Source organism: Poecile atricapillus, chromosome 16 (assembly GCF_030490865.1).
Source record: "Poecile atricapillus isolate bPoeAtr1 chromosome 16, bPoeAtr1.hap1, whole genome shotgun sequence".
NCBI classification, from domain to species: domain Eukaryota; kingdom Metazoa; phylum Chordata; class Aves; order Passeriformes; family Paridae; genus Poecile; species Poecile atricapillus.
The window spans coordinates 7,926,464-7,939,342 of record NC_081264.1 but is presented as its reverse complement, the minus strand read 5'-3'; the positions used below and the strand labels follow the sequence as shown (position 1 = coordinate 7,939,342).

General features: G+C 47.9%; 4 protein-coding genes across 9 annotated transcripts in view; 1 reads left to right on the top strand and 3 right to left on the bottom strand.

Annotated features, from left to right (window-relative positions):
- Positions 1-1,560, bottom strand: part of LOC131585460 (protein HIRA) — a 32,083-nt gene extending 30,523 nt beyond the window's left edge. For 2 of the 4 annotated variants that reach the window (XM_058851675.1, XM_058851676.1), the window contains exon 1: positions 1,423-1,560. In XM_058851675.1, the coding sequence (XP_058707658.1) occupies positions 1,423-1,459 (37 nt within the window). In that variant the 5' untranslated portion in view covers positions 1,460-1,560. Of the gene's footprint in view, positions 1-1,353 lie in introns of all 4 variants that reach the window. The other 2 variants (XM_058851673.1, XM_058851674.1) reach the window with 1 other exon arrangement.
- Positions 1,561-1,562: 2 nt separating this feature from the next.
- MRPL40 (mitochondrial ribosomal protein L40) lies at positions 1,563-4,598 on the top strand. Its single transcript, XM_058851688.1, has 4 exons — positions 1,563-1,981; positions 2,524-2,607; positions 3,627-3,782; positions 4,142-4,598. Exons 1-4 carry the CDS (start codon positions 1,563-1,565, stop codon positions 4,449-4,451), a joined length of 969 nt encoding a protein of 322 aa, XP_058707671.1. The 3' UTR covers positions 4,452-4,598.
- Positions 4,599-4,743: 145 nt separating this feature from the next.
- On the bottom strand, positions 4,744-6,410 carry C16H22orf39 (chromosome 16 C22orf39 homolog). 3 transcript variants are annotated; one of them, XM_058851697.1, is made up of 4 exons: positions 6,260-6,410; positions 6,013-6,180; positions 5,329-5,420; positions 4,744-5,047 (listed from the first exon to the last, which is right to left on the bottom strand). In XM_058851697.1, exons 1-4 carry the CDS (start codon positions 6,284-6,286, stop codon positions 4,864-4,866), a joined length of 471 nt encoding a protein of 156 aa, XP_058707680.1. In that variant the 5' UTR covers positions 6,287-6,410; the 3' UTR covers positions 4,744-4,863. The 3 variants fall into 3 exon arrangements, with proteins under 3 accessions (XP_058707680.1, XP_058707681.1, XP_058707682.1); XM_058851698.1 differs by having other exon boundaries at positions 4,862-5,060; XM_058851699.1 differs by lacking the exon at positions 4,744-5,047 and having other exon boundaries at positions 5,244-5,420.
- A 92-nt stretch (positions 6,411-6,502) lies between these two features.
- Positions 6,503-12,639, bottom strand: UFD1 (ubiquitin recognition factor in ER associated degradation 1). Its single transcript, XM_058851689.1, has 12 exons — positions 12,504-12,639; positions 12,232-12,364; positions 11,481-11,513; positions 10,996-11,117; positions 10,571-10,701; positions 10,093-10,165; positions 9,536-9,604; positions 8,941-9,006; positions 8,599-8,646; positions 8,148-8,236; positions 7,700-7,781; positions 6,503-7,304 (listed from the first exon to the last, which is right to left on the bottom strand). Exons 1-12 carry the CDS (start codon positions 12,504-12,506, stop codon positions 7,230-7,232), a joined length of 924 nt encoding a protein of 307 aa, XP_058707672.1. The 5' UTR covers positions 12,507-12,639; the 3' UTR covers positions 6,503-7,229.
- Between the last annotated feature and the right edge of the window lie 240 nt (positions 12,640-12,879).

Here is a 12,879-nt window from a genome sequence, read left to right as displayed (position 1 = left end):
ATTAAGATGTAAATGCTACATTTGTTTAGAGTAACCAAGCAGAAATGTAAAAAAACATCTCACATAAAGCACTTCCACATTTTTTTCAGTTCACTACAACCTTTGTTTACAAGGTTGAGTCCATCTGCTGCCTATAGAGTCCCTGGAGAGCAGGCCAAGTAAAGATGCACATGAATGGCAACTTGAGGCTTAAGTTGTTATCAAAATCTGCAGCATGAACACAAAGAATACAACACATGCAGAAAAGCAGCTGTAAAGTTGTACCTGTGGTTTTCAACTTAAAGCATACTTTTCCAGCTTGAATAACCTGGTCTTAGTTTTATTCTAGATACCAATCAGCTACATGAGCCCAGCTAATGACATTTACACATTGACAGAGTATAAAATTTGCACTTGAAATAAAGTTGCACCCAAGAATCTGAGAGCAGAACTTGCATAAACAGAAGTGAGCTCTTTGTGTTAGGTTTCTTCTCACTGCTTCACCAGGAACAGTAGAGGTATTAATCTGGAAATTCATCCTAAGCAGGGTAAATATGACATAAACACTGGTGCCATCATGTATTTGCCACACAAGGAAAGTACAGAGCCTTCTGTCAATTATCGACACTTTGCTCTAAGCTGTTTTAGCTCACACATCTCTTCAACATCACCAGAGGACTGGCAGACAGGATGCGACATAAATTCGGGGAGTTGCTTTGGAAGTAGTGTTGGAAGAAACTTTTCCCTCCATGGAGAACGATAGCACAGCTTAACGCATTTGAGGACTTTTAACAGTGCACTTGTGTCAGCAATGTGAGAGCCGGGTGGTCAGCGCAGTGCACTGAACACACACTCATCCTGCCTGGACACTCGTCCCGAGGGGACCTCGGGATCAGCACAAAACTCCTCTCCTCTGCACAGGCCACACTCGATTCAAACCATCCCTCTGCACTTTCTCAAGCCCGAAGCGGCCCAGCGGCCGTGCCCGGCCGGCGGAAGCAGCTCAGCGCTCCCTCAGAGCCCGCAGCCCTCCCTGCAGCGCCCGGGCTCGGCGGTGCCCGGCTGTCCCCAGCGCACACACGGCCAGGCGGGCCGGGCTCCAGGGGCTGCCGCCGCACGGCCCCGTCCTGGGGACGAGCTCTCCCCACGCCGCCCTCGGGAACCCGCCCAGCTCCCGACACCGGGCTCCGCTCCCGTCCGCCGGGACAGCGGGGGTGCGGACTTGTTGCTGCCGCTGCCCCCGCCCGCAGCCGCCGCTCCCGGGGCGGCGGAGCTCCGGCACCCGCGGCCGCCCCGGGAGCGCCCGGCAGCGGCCCAAGGCTCCGCCCGCCCCGCGCCCCCCGCGAGTGCCGCACGCCCGTTCCCCCGCCGCACCTGCCCGGCCGGACCGCGGCACCTGCTGCCCGGCCGGCCCGCGGCACCTGCTGCCCGGCCGGCCCTCACCATTGTGGTTGACCCAGGTCGGCTTCAGCAGCTTCATTGTTCCCCGCCCGGGGCCCCCGCCGGCCTCCGCCCTCGGGACCCCAGGGCGGCTCCGCCCGGGCTGCCTCCGCGGCCGCGGCGCTCAGCGGCCGCCGGCCACCATGGGCCCGCGCCCGGCGCCGCAGTGCCCGCGCCCCCGGCCGGCCCGAGCCGCCTCAGCGCCGCTCCATGTCCCGGTGCCGCCGCCGCCCCGCCGCATCCCCCGCCCGGCGCCGCCGGCGATCCGGCACCGCCGGAACTCGGCGCCTGGCAACCGCCAAACCGGCCCGGCGGGAAACAGCGCCCCGACCCCGCCGTTCCCCCGCCAGGCGCCGCCCCCCCACAGCGCGGGCGGGCGCCCCCTGGCGGGCGGAGCGGGCCGGTGCCGGCGGGGCGGGAGCTCCGTGGAGGGCGCGCGCCGGAACGTTCGTGCCCCGGAACGGGGGACGCGGGGTCGGAGCGCGGCCGGCGGGGGCTCGGCGCAGCGCGGGGCCATGTGGGCGGCGGCGGCGGCGCGGGGGCTCCGCGGGGCCCGGCTCAGGTAGGGCTGGGGCTGCTCTGCCCCAGGACCGCGGGGACGGAGCCCGGGAAGCGCCTCTCAGCCGCGGTCCCCGCTCGGGCTCTTGCGGGGGGCTGGGCCCGCGCTGGGACCCCGCACCTGGAGAAGTCGGTGCCTTGGCACCTGGGCCGGTTCGTCCTGCCGTGACAGCCGCCGAGATACGACAGTCGGCATCGCTCTCCTAATCTGAACGGCAGTGGTCTGACCTCTCACATACCAGCTCCTCAAAGGGGTCATTGTCACAGCTTAAAAATAAAACTGCTGTAACCTATCCAAAAACTGGATCTGTTTCACCCCCCGGTATCTGTGGGCTCACACCGAGCAGTCCATATTTGGGATCAGTTACTTAGATCACCTAGCTCCTGAGGCTATCTCTGGGCAATCATGTATCCTGACATGAATGAAATGGCCGAAAATGGTTCAAAACTCATCACTGTCAAATATGAATAACAAATAGCTCTTGTGCAGAATCAATGACATCAGTCAGTTTCTCCTCATGTGTTGTGTTGCTTTTCCTCCTGCAGCTCCTGGCTGCCCCAGAGGCTCCTGCTCCGAGAGAGTCACTGGCAGAGTTCATTGCTGGAGTTCAGGACATCCGTCCCTGTGAGGTGAGTGCAGCTTTCTTGGAGTCACACAAAAGTGTTCTTATGCATTGGGGGAACACAAATTTTCCCAAGTCCAAATTTAACCTTTAACTGTATATGTTTAAGTCTCTATATGCCAAAGCAGTTAGGAACTGTTGGCCTCCTGTGGAGAGTGCAGAGGTGATACAGTTATCACTTTGTGCTTGTGGGTAGCACAACCACAGAACACAGCTGGAAATACTGGGATTTATGCAGTGCTCCAGAATTCCCTGCTGGGCAGCACCAGTGAAAGCCTGGCTGGACCAGAAATGCTTTGTTGTGAAGGCAGAGGCAGCCCATGTGTATGTCTGTGCCACAAATCAGTGTCTGGTTTTGTTTTGATGCAGCTTGATTTAAAATACCCAGGTAGCTCTTAGGTACTGTTGGAGAGGGACTGTTTCACTCTATAAATGTTGTTTGTTCAGTCTGCCAGGCAGGAATGAGGGTCAATTTGTGTTTGTGGAGTGTGCAATAATATCTCAGATCTGCATGGAGAAGTAACATCTACAGCCTGAACTTTGCTCCAAATGCAGAAATTTTAGAAGCACGCATAAATCCACTTGCAGTATTCTTTAATGTGAAACAACTGGAGTATTTGTTCAAGGCCAGGCTGGATGGGGCTTGGAGTAACTTGGTCTACTGAAAGGTTTCCCTGCCCATGGCAGGGGGATAGAACCACGTGAGGTTTAAGGTCCTTTCCAACACAAGCCACTTGTACGATAAACCTGCTGTGCTGCACTCTGAGCCAGTTAAAACAATTCTAATTCAGCGTTTGTGGAACTTTCTCAGGTCATTCTGATGTTTGGCACAAAATTGCTTTTCCCAGGCAGTTCTCTGCAGAAAAATCTCAGCAGACAAGTCACTGGCTCCTGGAAATTACATTACTTGAATAAAGTTAATGGCTGGAACTAGTGTCAGGGACCAGATTAAGCAATGGAAAAGAAAGCTGCTGGTGTTGAATTAAAGGAAAAAATATCTTCTTTCATTTACTATTTCCCTTGTAGAGCACAACCAAAGAAGAAAAAGAAAGTGGATGTGAAGAAAGAGCAAGCACAGAAGGAGCGTATGAAGAAAAAGCTTAAAAAGTTGGAAAAAGCTGCCCCAGAACTGATTCCAATAGAGGATTTTATAACACCACTTAAGTACTCAGAGAGCAACAGGTCAGTAGGTCTGTCTTTCACCTTGTACCCGCTCTCACAGTGGATTTCTTTCTCTACACAACTGCAACATAGTGTCAGCCTTGGTACAAAATGTTATCCACTTCCATCAAGACAAAAGTATGGAAAGGAAATATTACTTGTTCTTGCTAAGAATAATCAAAACCAGTGCATTTCCTGTTAGACTGACTGGAGAACATCACAGACTGACTAAATTATTAGTGAATTCAGTGTATTCTCTGGGTTTGGTGGGGTTTTTTTGCCTGGTGGTGAGATTTTTTGCTTCAGCATTTTGTTTTTGTTAGCTTGGTCTTTGGAGTCAGGCTATTTCTCTATTACAGTGTTACCCTTCTCTTCACCAGGGTGCGGAGTCTTCCCACTCTTTCTCCTGAAGAGACTGAAAGAAGAGTTTTGCTTTTGAAGAAGTGGTGTTTGTTTAAGCAGAAACAAGATGAGGCAGAAAAGAATGCAATTAAGGCCCTCGTAGAATCTCAGCAAGAGGCGCTGAAGGAATTGCGCCTGGAATCCGAGGAGCTGTATGAGGCAGCAATCCGGAGGGATGAGGGCCTTTTCCCCTTCGAGAGGGAGGGACCCAGTTACACCCCTCCCCTTCCTGGCTACGATCCCCCCGAAGGAAAGTGCATTGACATCACCAAGGTGTACACGCAGTGATGGAGGAGCTCCTGCTTCAGTTGCCAGGAGGTGCTCAGCCAACTTGAAGGAAGAAAGATTGGAATAAGAACAAACAATTCTTCCTGCAGGTTACAACACTGCAAGATGTGACTGTAAAAAAATAAATGAAGTATCTCTGTGTTTTAATGGCTCTTCAGATAATAATACATCTAGCAAAGCTACATGACGTTACATAGTAGCAAAGCACATTTTTTTTTATTTTCTTATATTGCCATGTAACTGTTGTAACTACGTTTCTGTGGGTTTGCCCTAATACAAACCAGTCTCTCACTCCATTTGTTTAAACCTTTATTTTTTAGTAGTTTTGAATACTGCCACAACACACACCACCACTTGAACAGTTCAACAAAGGGGCAGTTTCAGGGTGCGCAGCTCCCAGGTGAGAAACTCTTCAATCACCATGATCCTGATTCTGGGAAATGTCTTTTAAATGCCAGTGTCTGGGATTGTCCTGAGCTGGCAAGGAAGAGTCCCAGGCTGGTTTTTCTTCCTCATCTGGCAGGCCTGGGCTGGGTACTTTGTTCCAAAAGTGCTTAATGCCAGCTGGTAGGGCAAAGGCCCTCAGAAGGTGCCTGCTGACATGAAATCCTAAAGTGTAAGACAGCAGTCAAAGACCACAATCAAATTAAGCACCTCAAACCTGTCTTTAAAAATACTCTGTGTTTAAATAAAATTTCAGTATTTTTAAATGAATGGTAAAGTATTGCAGGGCAGGGCTACAGTTGCAGAACTTCAACATGATGTGGGGGGGGAAAAAAAAAAAAGCCAGCATAATTCTGAATTGTGTATTATGTTACTGACCAAACACAGAAAACAGTTTTGTTAGTTTGATTTGTCATGGTCAAGTGGTAGATACCAGTCAGGTGGTGGGCTCTTCCTGAGCTTCCACACTGGAGCATATTTCTGTTTTTCCATTACTCGAGCTCTTTCACTCTTGCACAAAGCTTCCTGAAATACAGGAAAAATAATATTACCACAATGGCGTTGGATGGTCCAGTCATACAGAGCTGATTTCCTGCTGTGAATATTTGAGATAAAAGAAGAAATAAAAGTTTATCATGCTTAAGCAGAAGTGCTAAATGTTATCTAAGTAAGCCAGAATATAAGTTTTTAACTAAGTCATATTTATATTTTGCCTCTGGCTCCTGAGTTACGAAGGAAACTCGCACCGCTGTGGAACCCTCCCCGCAGGAGCTGTGCTGGCTGGAGGGAGGGAGGAGTTACAGCAGCCTGTGCTGCAGGGCTCGTGTCCTCCAGGGTCCGCGGGGCTGTAGCCAGGGCATTTCTAGACACCCCGGGAATGCCTTTTCCCTCTAACGTGGCGGCTTTTCCTATTAGGAAGGAAATGTCAGAGCAACACAAATCAAGAGCTTTTACACCTGGAAATTAAAAATATTCCCTGGATCCTTCGCTGGGTTTGTAAGACAATCCTACCCGCCTCCGCTCCGAGGCGGCCCCTGCTTTTCCAAACCCTCCCCAGCCCCAGCAGCCCCGGCCCGGAGAGCCCCGGGCAGGCCGGGGCCAGGAGCGGGGCCGGTACCTGCGCGGCGGCGGCGCGGTTCCTCTCCCAGGCGCGGCAGGCCTCGTAGTCCTCCCGCCAGCGGCCGCAATCCGGCAGCTCCCCGTGCGCGTAGTAGTGGTGGAAGGCGTGGCGCAGCCCGCGGCAATGCTTCCACTCCCCCCAGTAGTCCTCGCACGACCGCGGCGGCTGCGGACGGACATGGCCGGGCTGAACCGAGTCCCGCCGCCCGCCCCACCCCGATCCCGGCCCCGGCGCCCCCGCTCACCCGCCAGGAGCCCTCCGCGCTCGCCATGCTGCGCCGCCGCCAATGGCCACCGCGCTTACGGCGGCACCCGCGGCCGCGGCCAATGGCGAGCGGCGGCACAAACCGGCCCCGTGCCCGGCAGCCAATGGCTGCGCGGCGGCCGGCACGTGACCAGCGCAGCCCGCGAGCAGCCGGAGGAGGCGCAGGCACGGCCGGCAGCGCCCGCCCTTCGGTCTGTCCCAAATCACCACACACGGACGCAGATGGGCTCCAGGAACTTTTACTCGGGCTCTGGGGAGAGCGCAGGATTGCACCCGGGTACGCTCGCACACACAGGATACATTCGCACCGTTCCAAAGCGGCACCGGGCAGTGCAGCTGTGTCTCTCCTCTCCCTACACGTGCCAAGAGATTGCTACACTACGTTATAGTATCTGAACTATTAAAAGGCATGTTATTAATTATAAATATAAAAAGCAGTTACAGGAGGTTTGCTTAGAATGATTAATAACCCAACACCTGAAGCTAAGCTTAAAGAGACTCCCTGCACTAAAATCCCAAACACCAAAGTCACCCTTCATTTGCACCACACCAAAAAGCTGATCTGAAATTGTGGCAAAATATATATAAAGTGAGGAAAATACCAAGCACAGAGCGACATGAGATCATCATCACTCAGATGAGGGGAGGATGCAATCTAAGAACCGGACCTTTAGTAAGCTAGAGCTTGTTAGTTTCGCTTCTCAGGTTTATCACAGATCTACGTTCCCCTCTTTACAACACATACAAAAAGCTTCTTCCAAATTCCCAGAACTTAATTTTCAGCTGAAAATTAAGACAGTCTGACAGCTCCAGCTCTAAATATGAAACTGAAACCAAAACACCTTAAGTGTTCCTGTGTTGCAAAATGATCTCTCAACTGCAATTACTAAGATCCAAGATGCTTCAACTGTTATTTTATTTTCCCCCTAACTAGCTGAAGGTACTACAACTTAGGGCTTTCTTCCTTTCTTGCGCAGGGACTGGCCTTCTCCTGAAAAGGCAATAAACCGGCTTCCAGATTCATCCTGGAAAAAAAGAAAGAGGGGGAAAATGGTTTTACCTTTTTGCTCACCGCTTGTGTGTGATGAAAGCTGAATGACTGTTAGCAAGAATACTCCATCAGAGCAGCCACTGACTGTAGACATTTCATATCCTACTCTAGATAAAAACCACTTTCTTCCTGAAAATAAAATAGCAGCATTTTGGTGACCTTTCAGCCAACTGGCTTAATAAACTGACACCAAGCTAATCTTTTTCCATCAGTAACAAGTTGCTTCGTGTAATTCAAACCATTCTAAACCACTACCACTTTTTAGTGTTAGCATGCTGTAAAAAAATCAAGGGGAAAGGGAGAGGGACCACAAACTTGGATCTTAGTTCTAATTCTATGCAAAACTGGAGAGGATTCAACTTTATTTACCTCTTCTACTTTCTTGACCAGTGGACGTGAATTCCTAATGAATGTGATTCTACCAATCTTGAAGTCATAGTTGGGAATTCCTCTGGAAAAGAAGCATAAAAATACTATGAAATAAGTTTTATACCTACCATTGAGTTGAACACAGAGAGACCTATTCTGTGACTGCCAGTGTAATACCAACACTGACTGCACATTTTCATTTCTAAATAATTCCAGAGTTAAACCACTGAATTATTTTCTGAAGGTAGGCACAGATTGCAAAAGTAAATAATCACATACTGGGGTTGTTGTGGAAGCCTGGCCACAGGCATGCTTTCACTAGCCTGTGGATAAGAAAGACTATTTCCTACAGGCAAACTCATGACAAAATTAGTTTGTTTATATGGCAGAAGCAGGGAAAAAAAACTAAAACTCTGCTCAAATACTGACCCTTCACTTGCTGACATACCTTCGGATGTCTCCTGGTTTAATTGGTGAGGGGCTGGGCTCCACACCTTTCTTCTTGCCATCCAATCTGTTCCCAGATCCAGAGAATGCCTGTGGATAACGAGTTTTAATTTAACTCCTGGCATTTGAAAGCACACTGCACAAGGACATTATATTCTGAAAAATCTTACAGCAATTTTTATTTAGTTATTTAATTCAGCATGCTTCTTTTTGATACATATAAGCTGATGATTCATAGGTGTAGGGAGGGTTCTGTTTGAGCTTCCCGTCTGCCCTTTGCAGAGAGCAAGTCATGCTGTTCCTGGCTATGATCACACAAAACATTCACAGGCACTTGCCAGTTAAATAATGAGCATCTCTTAAGAACAGGTACTAATATTTTGCAGGTGTTCAGAACAACTTTCCCTCACCGTTTTTCAGCACTGAGAAACCAGCAGAAATAGGGGACTTACACGAAATCCTATGTCACTCACATACCCACTGTGGTCTGCTTCTACATCCTGCAAGGGGAAAAACAAGTTCATTTTCTTCCTGTTCTGACATGTACATGACATGAAACCAGTTCCAAGTATTTCTGACCAAACTAAACTTCAGAACAATCCCTTTCCCAAAACAACAGTGTGTAAACAACAGTCTCCTAAGCAACACATGCAATAGCTTCTGGTTGGTAAAATTTACCCTTAAGAACTTGTTTAAATTAAAAAAAAAAAAACTATGTTGGCACTCACTGCTCCCCCCACAATCAATGCTGACTTCTAGGGAATGCATTTTGGAAGAACAAAAGCTTAACCTACTGTGTTCTCTTCATGTTGTGCACTTCTTTCTGGTTCTTTGTATCCCAAAGGAGCATCAAAATCCACCTATTTACACAAAAGCATGGAAAAACCCATGATTAATATATTTTCTTTAAATCATAAGCTTTATACTACTACTCCTCAAAACTCCATTAACTATTATCGCTACATTTGATCTAAAAAGAACTAAGGTTTGCTTGTTAAACATTTTATCTCAAGACTAAAAAAAGGCCAAGCCTCCTAGGAATGAACCTTAGCATGTAATGGAAACAGAGCAGTAAAACAGCTCCACAGTATCACAGGAATATGAGTCAAGACAAAGCTATTAAATAAAACTCAGATAAAACACACTGAAGCTAAACATAAAATTCTAGGCACTGCAGTCACTTGATGGTACCTGAAGTGCTAATCAGGATTACAGTGGGGTTCCAAAGGCACATGAGTACTCCCAAGTGAGTCATCTTTCCTACCCCATGGATTGCACCTTTCTTGCAGCATCAGCCGGGCTGGGTGTGCAGAGCTATCACTGCACAAGTGCCCTCTCCTCTTGGGAGGACACAGTTAGGACAGACTTTCCCCATCAGCTTTAACTTACATTCATATCACATTCTATGATGGACACAGCCTTATCTGGTTTGGTCTCCATTACCCGAAGCTCATAGATCTGAAACAGTCATAGATATTTTAAGATTGCATTATGTGTAAGGAAAGCATATCTAAACCTTTCCCTCCCGACACCTTGAAGGAAACTGAAGTAAGTACTCCTTAGGCTGAGGACTAGATACTGCAGGATCTCTACAGAACTTAAAAGCAAAAGTCTTTAACTTGGAAGCCAGAAAACCTGTCACTGTACCTTGCTGAATTCTTACTTTAATCTGCATTTTTTTAAAACAAATTTTGAATTTAGGATAAATTCTTTCCCTTGACTTGTAAAACCTTCAACAGCACAAACATTTATTTCCTTGTGAGTCCAAAAAAAGTTTAAACAGCATCTCAGAAAAAGACTTAGCTGATCCTTTTTCCTTCCAATAGAAAACCATCTGTGAAATCTGCCATGAGGGATTACTTGTCCAAATCACTGCATAGCCCTGGGTTGATTGTTTTAGTATCAACATCCAACAACTGAACTTCATCTACAACTCCCAACTGTACCTTTTCATTGTAGTTGATGGCAATAACATCCCCAGTAGTAAGACAGGCAAAGTTTCTCAATGCATTTTCCAGTCTTTGGAGCATGTTAAGATGAAATATTTGTTTTCAGTGAAACATCAAAGCCTTAGAGTTACCATACTGTAGATCTCTTATCCTTAATTACTCAAACATGGTTTTAAAGTCATCAGTACTGTAGACAGGATTTTAATAAATATTAGGATGTACAAGTTCTTCAAAAGGACACTTAAAATTCACTGGATTTTAAGCAAACACTCCTTCTTCAGACCACACTTTGTACCAACAGTTGACCACATCTCTGTACATCAGCTCTCCATCCCCTTTGTTTTCAGAAGAAGCAGCAGTGGCCATGTACTACTGGACATGTATGAGCCACATCTGAAAGGCTAGCTCTGTTTGATCATTCCAATTTGGAAGAAAAATTTTTCCACCTTATTCCATAATTGAATAGGAAGGATACACAGCTTTGGGATTGGTGATGTCAAGAAAATCTGGACTCTGTGGCTGAAATTTTGAGTAAGTAGCAACTTGCAGATTCACACTCTCCACTTGTACCAGGCCTCCTTCTTCCAGCAGCAAATTCTGCATCATCTGCAAGAATGGAAACAAACACACAAAGCCCTATCAATGTGTCTGATGTTTTCAAGTCTCGCTCTTGTGTATATTCAATTTCAGGAAGAATAGTCAGGTGCAGGTTAAAAGCAGTCAGCTTTGCTTAATTAAACTCCTGCAGAGGGAAACCTGAGCCAGAACTGAAGGCTGTTGTAGGAACGTCACCAGCAGAGACAGGCACTGTCAGGAAACATTCCACCTCCTTAATATCACACTTGGCAACTCGCTAATCCTACTTTTCAGGTTCTGACAGTCCAGCATGACACAACTCACCCAGTGTGGAAGGTAACAGATGCCCTCATCAGCCACAAACTCGAGCACTCCACAGTGTGTCATTCGGTCTGAGTTTTTGTTGGTCAGCTTGAACAGCATGGGGTAAGTAATATTAAGGCGGCCTGGTGAGAAAGGAGAAAAAAGTTTTCTTTGTTAAAAGCCCCCAGCACATTTTTGAAGCTTCAGATCACCAAGAGAATGGGCCAGACTACAGGAGAGGATTCCCCTCACACCATTATTCCAACTGCTCAAAACTACAGAAAAAGCAGAAATTACACAAATACACTTCAGATGCCTGTACTTGAAAGCAGACGAGCCCTATTAATTCTGACAGAAAAAAAACACCTTCAAAATACATTTTTTAAACTAATTACTCTCACAGTATTTACTTAAGACTTAAATAGATAACTAAAATACTGTGGTATTTGCCTACACATTTGCTCCTATTTCTAATGTTGTTATTCCAGAATAAAGTATTCACTTACTGAGTTGATCCAAAGCCGATGGTGGCATAATTACTGCAGAAATGAACAAGAATGTAAAATTAGGAAAAGTACATCTGTATGAGAGTACATAACACACAACTTTATCTTTCCTTTCTCTAAAATATCTTTTTTAAAAAAAGGCAAATTCTAAAGCAAATTCATTTATAGACAGAGACTTCAGTAGAATCAGTCATGACAAATATCCCTGCTATGTGGAGATTTCAGAATTATGATCAGGGAAAAATAAAATAGAAGACGAGGTTTTACAATACTAAAGAAAAATTTTCTCCAAGCTAATTTTGTTTGTTTGGGCTCACAGGTGCTCTTCAACCCGTACCAACCCAAAACAACATAGCATTAGTCTGACAGCCTGAAAATTAAGTTGGCCAATCTATTCCTTTCTTTGTACAAATTAAATAGTACAATTAAAGTACAACACGGTGAGGGGAGAAACTTCTTCATCATAAACTTCCATGGCTCGCATTAGATACAAGACTGTAACAAGAAACTTTATAGAAGAAGATTGTCTCTTTCTAATGCTCATAAATCCCGACTCACTGGTAAACATTTTTAATTACCGAGTAATGCAGTGGAAGATGACCCTTCCTCAAAGCCCCACCCAGGATGCTCAGCCCTGTTTGTCACTGTGTTTTCAATGTTCCTGCTGTCTTGGCCAAAAGCTGCTTTACTTGACACTATTCACAAACACTCTTCCAACAGGTTTATTAGTCAAAATAAAACATGCACATACTCTTCCCGCCTTTCTCCACATCTGACCTGTCATTAGGTCCGGCAAGCATGGATACCGAGAAGCAGCGATACTGGGTTGAAAAACGGTTCTGGAACACCCGGGGAATGGGGTGGTCAAACATATTAAAAGAGAACTAGAGAGGAAAAAACAAAACACAGAGAAGAACGTAACTACCAGTATCCACAGCACACAAAGTATCACAGCACCCACTGAGGGCTCCTGAAGCGTCGCCGCCCTGACGCGGCCCCTCCCCGGCCGCCCCCCGGCCTCACCATGGCGGCAGCGGGCGCTCCCTCGGGGCCGGCGGGCCGGGCCGGGCCGGGGCCGCTCGTCCGCCTCACGGGCTGTGCCGGGCCCCACCCACGGCCCCGCCCCTCCCAGCGTGCCGCGCGGCGCGGCCTCTCGGGGGGCCATTGCGGCTGAGGGCGGAAAACCGGCCCTCGCCCCCTCCGAGGCGGCCATCGCCGGGAGTCCCTTCTGCCCGCTCGGCTTCTCTTCGGTCCCGGCTGTTGATGCCGCCCTGCTGCCCCTTCGCCGGGCTCACTTTAGTGTCAAAGCAAACAACTTTTCCGCAGCAAAGATGGCGGATGCGGCGACAAGACCCGGCAGGGGCCTTCCGGCCGAGACCCTCTCGGGATTGGCCAGTAG